Source organism: Xiphophorus hellerii, chromosome 6 (assembly GCF_003331165.1).
Source record: "Xiphophorus hellerii strain 12219 chromosome 6, Xiphophorus_hellerii-4.1, whole genome shotgun sequence".
NCBI lineage: Eukaryota > Metazoa > Chordata > Actinopteri > Cyprinodontiformes > Poeciliidae > Xiphophorus > Xiphophorus hellerii.
The window spans coordinates 3,647,986-3,654,572 of record NC_045677.1 but is presented as its reverse complement, the minus strand read 5'-3'; the positions used below and the strand labels follow the sequence as shown (position 1 = coordinate 3,654,572).

At 38.5% G+C, this 6,587-nt stretch overlaps 1 protein-coding gene across 5 annotated transcripts in view; it reads right to left on the bottom strand.

Moving 5' to 3' along the window:
* Positions 1–741: 741 nt before the first annotated feature.
* LOC116721570 (probable cation-transporting ATPase 13A3) overlaps positions 742–6,587 on the bottom strand; it is a 29,249-nt gene continuing 23,403 nt past the window's right edge. For 4 of the 5 annotated variants that reach the window (XM_032565405.1, XM_032565408.1, XM_032565409.1 and 1 more), the window contains 3 exons: positions 6,476–6,556; positions 6,135–6,230; positions 742–4,041 (listed from right to left, as the gene is read on the bottom strand). In XM_032565405.1, coding sequence (XP_032421296.1) covers positions 3,859–4,041; positions 6,135–6,230; positions 6,476–6,556 — 360 coding nt within the window. In that variant the 3' untranslated portion in view covers positions 742–3,858. The remainder of the gene's footprint in view (positions 4,042–6,134; positions 6,231–6,475; positions 6,557–6,587) is intronic. The other variant, XM_032565406.1, reaches the window with a different exon arrangement.

Genomic DNA, 6,587 nt, shown 5'->3' with positions numbered 1-6,587 from the left:
CTCTCCATCTGTTCCGACTACGGACACAAAAGCAATACAGCAGAGAGTACACACACACACACACACGCCAACCCACGTCTCTCTGTGCAGAGGCAACACTATCCGCAAAAAACACCACACGGCAAACAAGCCGGCGAAGGCAAGACATCGGTGTTTACCGAAAAGATGATCCCACAAGTCACAGAGACACATGAATTCATGATGCCTCCTCATCCTCATCATGAATATTCCCCTGAAATAAAAGGCCCCTTCCCTGATCTGTGGGAGATTCCTTTCTTTTGGCTACAAGCGAGGAACCCCTTCCCCTTATTCACGGTCCCCGCTAAATCCGTCCATTCACGGCCCGTAGGCCCTGATCTCCACATGAAATGATAGCACTCTTTCTCCTCCACTCCTGCGCCCTTAAGGGCCCATATGCCAGGCAGCGAGGAGGCTGGGAAAGCCCATAATTGATCAGTGAGTCTTGGCTGAAAAAGTGTGACCAAGGTCAGCCCCCCACGAAGTCTGCAACATTGGCTTCAAATACACATTTACTGGGGGAATTTCATGGAAGTTCTGCAGAGCAAACACTGGCATCAAAAAAAAAAGAAAAAGAAAAAAAGATACATATATGTACAAATACGGAATTACATTTTCATTCAAATGAGACTTTTTCCACATTTTCACAGATTTATTTTTGTGGAGCTGACTGGGAAACACTTTATGTAAACAAGAATCTACGGACACAAAAATCTGATAAAATCAAGTTTTCAGTCCCAGGACATTTTAATATGCAATTATTAAAGTGGAATGTACCATAATCATAAAAAAGAGAGTCATATCAATCAGAAACGGAGGACAAAAGCATCTACAGGAAGACAGGTGGTTGTTTCTTTTCTCTTCCACAGGAAGAATTCTGTCTCTATAAGAAAACAAAAAGCTAATTTAATGCTTTCTATCTCAAAAGTACAACAGCCCTGCATATTTTTAATAAACTTAGATTACAATCACCAGTAAAATGACACCCTCTTTCATTTGTATGGTATTATCAATCAGAAACAGCATTCAGCTTTTATGCTGTATTAATATGGAAAGAACTCCTAGAATGGCCAAAACACTGAGTTCATTTACACATTAAAAGCCAAATGTTTATTTTTACTATTGATTAGCAGTAAGTGGAATACTGATCAACAGTCTCTAGAAAACTTCTGAGATTAATGTCAAAATTTCATCATTTTTTTCTAGCAAATTTTTGAGTTTTCAAACTCAAGAACTTCCCAAGTTTTTTCTAGAAAATTTCTGAGCTTAATCTCAAAATTTCTGAGATTTTTTGGCGGAAATTTACTCTTCCCTTGGGCTCTAGTACGCCATGTGGCAGACAACCTCAAAGAAATGAAACAGGAGTAGTTTTCTTTACAAACTGGAAAGAAAAGTGAGCAAAAGAATCTCCACAACAGTCTGATGAACCAAAACGGCTCCAGAGACCTAATGCTGCTGCAGGTTGCTCTTAAAGCTACTTAGACATGGGGTGTACTTAGTTCTCCAGAGAAATAATCACAGAGTTGCATCTGTTGTTAATTTTTGACAGAAGGTTAGATTGAATTCATTTTACAACCTTGTAGAGAGATGAGCCTAGAAATGAAAGAGGGTGTGCTTTCTTTCGTTTATGACTAAATCTTCCATTTATCCTTAAACGCATCACATCATCGTCATGTTAAACTTCAAGCTTATTTGAATAATGACGGCTTGATGATAGTAAAATAAACTCCATGATAAACTCGGAGTCGCCTGCAGTGTTTGTATTTTGTCTCAGCACTGTTAGCCTAGTAAGATGAATTCATAAAAAACTATTATTACAGTAGTCAGTGTTTAATATGTGCAATTATATTCTGTACCACTTCTGAACCTTTTAATAACTCAAGTTGCAAATGACTTGCAGACGAGAGGACATGAAATATAAACCTCACAACTGTAAAAAAAAAAAAAAAAGAAAAAAAAAGTATCTGACCCTTACTTTAGTTTGATGTATTTCAGATCACCAAACCAACAAGCCAATTTTGACATCAGACAGATAACCTGATTAAATACAGAAAGGGATGACTTCATTCAGAAAGCTGTTCTAACTGACCTGCTACTATGTGAAAGAGTAAAAGTCCATCTTGTTATGAATTAACTATGATTAACCAGGTGTTGTTTTTTTTTGGGGGGGGGGGGGGGGGGGGGGGGGGGGTTAGGGGAGTTGGTTCAGTTTTACTAACCACAACCAGGCCTGGTTAGTTCCAGACCTGTTTGCAGACATGCCAACAGCAGGACCTGTCTGACAACATGAGGCACACAGAGATCCCGAAAAACAACACATCACGTCCCGATCTAAACAAGTCTAGAAAGTGGTGAGAAACAAACTTCATTGTTATTTAATCTTAACGTTGAAATGTCTGTTTTCTCTCCGTTTTCTTCTCTCCACAGAGGCCACGCCTGGTCTGGCGTTCTGTTTGGCTGTGACTCCGTCTTGGAAGACGGCGCCAGCTGAGATAATACTGCCATCAACTAATCCTTCTCCCTCTCCTGCTGTTAATTTTTACTTTTTTATTAACAATGAAGTTACTCCTGTTTCTGTTTTGTGTCTCTGCTCTGTCTTCTCAAACCCCCAGGCAGACAGCTGCTTGTACTGAGCCAGGTTCTGGTTCTGCTGGAAGTTTCTTCCTGTTAAAGGGGAGTTTTTCCTGCCCACTATCGCTACATGCATGATCGGTCTGAAGGATTGTGGTAAAGTTAATGACACAATGCAGGCGATTTTCGCTGAAATAATTTTGTGTCGTGAATTATAAATAAACTGGACTGAATTGAAAATTACTTTAAGTGTACATCATGTACGACCTTTGGGCGTACATGCTCAAACACTCTCCAGTTTGACTGAATTCAAGAATTCTGCCGTAAAGAGTGAACCACAACTCTTTTACAGTCATGTAAAAAATTAATCAGCAGTTCTTGAAGGCTGTTGTTGTCTCTCTAGGTAAAACAAGCTGTGTTTCCATTGACTGTATAGATACGCAGTGTGACATTATGAAAGTAGTTTAGCTTAATAGAAACACGGCACTGTAGGAAAAAATCTCGTTTTTCGATGAAAGGTTTGGGATAAGGTGAGATGGAGGGATTTTTTTGGCCGTACTGAAATTGTTTTATTTTGCAAAACTGCAGTGGAAACACTTATGTTTTTTTCTTTTGCATCACAGAAGTCACATGATCATCAACCAGATGTTCCCATCGGCACAAACCATGAAGAAGAAGTCAACAGGAAGTAGTTGGAGGATGATGGCGAGGAATGATTTTTAATGACTTATCGCCTGAGCAAACATATTCACGTGTGATTTTATTTGCATTTTTTATTTAATGGAAACACCGCATTAGCAAAATTGTGTTTTTTTTTTTAATTAGGGGAATATTGGCAAAGTTTTGCGCAACCCAGATCAGGCAGTTCTCAGGTTCAGGAGTAATTTACCTTTTACATACGTCTGTTGAACAATTTGTATTTAGTCAGGTTATCTTTGTCTGTTTGGTGATCTGAAACATGTAACTGTGACAACAAAAGAGATGAAATCTGTATGAGGGCAAACCATTTTTTACGGTATGCTCGTGATTTCTGCACTCATTAGAATATTCAAGTATGATTCATGACAGTTGCTCCAGAGCATTAGCATTAGCATACAAGGCTCCAGAAATGGAAAGACCTCTGGCTCAACCCAGGATTCAGAGTTTAGTTCACTTTGATATGGCGGGTAAGAATGAAGGACATCAAGTAGGAGACCGTGTGTGTGGGCGTGGGTGTGTGTGCGTTAGTCTGTATCAGTAGGACATGTCAGGCTCCACCTCCTGCAGGGATCAGAGAGTTGCAGAGATGTGGGGTTGTGCTTCAGCGGCATATGTGACAGTAGAGGGTTTGGGGGGCCAGTTGGCGTCGTCCTGCAGCTCCAGGGCCAGGTGCCTGTACAGAACCTTCGGCGGCTTGTTCCTCCGACAGAACAACCGGGACAGGAACAACGCGCCCCAGCTGTCATTAGCAACCTGTCAACACATCAACACCAACACAAATCTAGGAGTCAAAGCACTCCTAGAAGTGCTTTGACTCCTAGATTAGCTATTCAATCTAGGAAATATCAACTTTCAAATATCAACTTTTTAGTTGATATTTAACTAAAAAGATGCAGAAATCTATGTTTTTAAATGAGCAGCACAATAAACACATTCCTGAAATTCTGAATTTGTTTACAAAGCTTTTTTAAGAGGATTCTGCTACATTTTCATCATCATAGAAAGTTACCAAAATAAAAAAACTAAACAAAATAAAAGCGTGTACTATCTACTCCTGCTACACCTGTCTTGTGTATCTACACTGTAAAAACACAAGGTCTTACTAGATATTTTTGCTCTAGTTTCTAGTGCAAATATCTTAGTACACTTGAAATGAGACAAAAGTAACTTAAGTGGCTTTTTAGCACTACGTCTTAAGTTAATTATTGACTTAAGATGTAGTAACAAGTGTTATTCACTTGTTATAACAATGACATTTCAGTGTTATCAATGAAATAATCTGCCTGTGGAACCATTACTTTTTATCAATATTAAGGAATGATTTACTGAAAACAACCTTTTATATCTCACTCAAAAATTAATTGTACGTCGGTTTTGTCTTATTTCAAGTGTACTAAGATATTTGCACCAGAAAGTAGACCAAAAATACCTAGTAAGACTTTGTGTTTTTGCAGTGTATAAATAAATGGTTGGAGGTAAATATTGCTTCAGCATTCTAGATTGGTACATAAAGCATTGAAAATAGAGATTCACATACATTTCATAGAGAAACACAACAATTTTTTTCACTGTCTAAAAAAAGAAACAAATTAAACTTTAATGTTTAATTTGTCAGGTTTAATATTAATTTTTTTCAAATTAGGAAGTTTGTACACACTCAGATTGCTCTGTGTTTAAATAGTTTGAGAAAAGCCAGGTGGTGATGTCATGGCTTTATAAGCTTCTGATAGCTACATTTAAAAGGTTGAATTAAACTGGGACAATCATGACAAAGTATTTTAAGGCAACAACTTAAACAAAGCCGTCTTGGGTGACGTCATGGAAGAAAAAGCACATCTGCTAGTCCTTTAATGTGCTAATAGCAGAGCTAACTTTTCGTTGAGCATTTTTGATATCTTTGAAAACGCTTAGCGCATTTAGCTTCTTCATAAACAAATCTTTCCAGATAAAGTGCCGATGTACTTGGCTGTTTTGTTAACTTTCAGTTGAATAAAGTTCGACATCTGTGTTGACGTTTTTGCCATTGACTGTTATGAATTCTTAAAGTAGTAAGGCATTTATATTAACGCTCTTATTTTGAAGTGGGTGAAGACTGTTAACGCAGCCTCAGTTACACAGAAGAACTGGGACAAAATTCAGCAAACTACTGTGAAAAGCTTGAGCTAAGTCATTCAGTAAAAATATCAATTCTACCAAATACTAAGAAAATATGGAAATCTATGAATTAATACTCTCAAAAAAATTTATCTTGCATGTTTTTGGCATTTGGGAAAAAGACAGAATTTGGGTGACCTTAACTGAAAACAGGACATGTTTGGTCTGATTTAATTACAGACATGAAAAATAAAAAGGCTACATCTTTATACAGCATAACTAAACATTTAGCTGCTCCTTCTGCACTAATGAAGATCTGCTCACCTACAAATAGCTCAGTGAGTGAAATCTGGCCTATTTTCTGATTGATTTGGATCAATCAGAAATCTTGATTGATCCGTAGACTTTGTAATAAGCGTTGAGCTTTCAGTATCAGATGGTCAGGCAGGAAAAAGAAAGAAATGACGTCACAGTAGCACACCTTTGATCCGAGTACCATGCACTATACCAAATGTTGACGAATCAAGAGCAACACACATATGTTCATGTTTCACCAAATGTGCAAAATTGTCTTCACATTTAAACCCACTAAAACGAGATTTTCATACACACTGAACCACCACGCTTATCAAGAAAAGACAGACAGCAGGTTTAGGAGTGAAAGAGAGCTAGAGTTAAGTACAAGGTGCTATCTAAACAGTGAGACCGAATGAAGCAGATTTTAGTAAGAGAGAAAAAAAAGGCTTCCCAACCTGTGGTGTGTCGCCAGAGGAGGACTCTCTGGGGCCATTTGCCCCCTGACTTCCTCTGAAAACAAGCCTCCACAAGATGATGTCAACGATCAAAATCTAAAGGGAGATTTCAGGGGAGGGGAACTTCAAGAGTCAGCTAATCATCAAGATCGAGTTACAGCACCAGAAAAACGGCAAGTGTCACAAATTTAAAAGATTTAATTAACGTCTTTCATTCATTAAGAAGCAATTGTGCAGCTACAAGCAGGATTTTGGTCAAGGAAAAAAAAAAATTTCAATGCATGCAAATCACACTCTGCATATTGAGGCAGACTGGTCAGAGACAGGATGTGATGTCGTACCTCCAACATGAAAGACACAACGGCATTCGCTGCAACAACGATGACCAGAGCAACGCGCCAGTCATGTGGAACACACACGATCTGATGGGTGGGGGGATTGGAGGGGGACGTG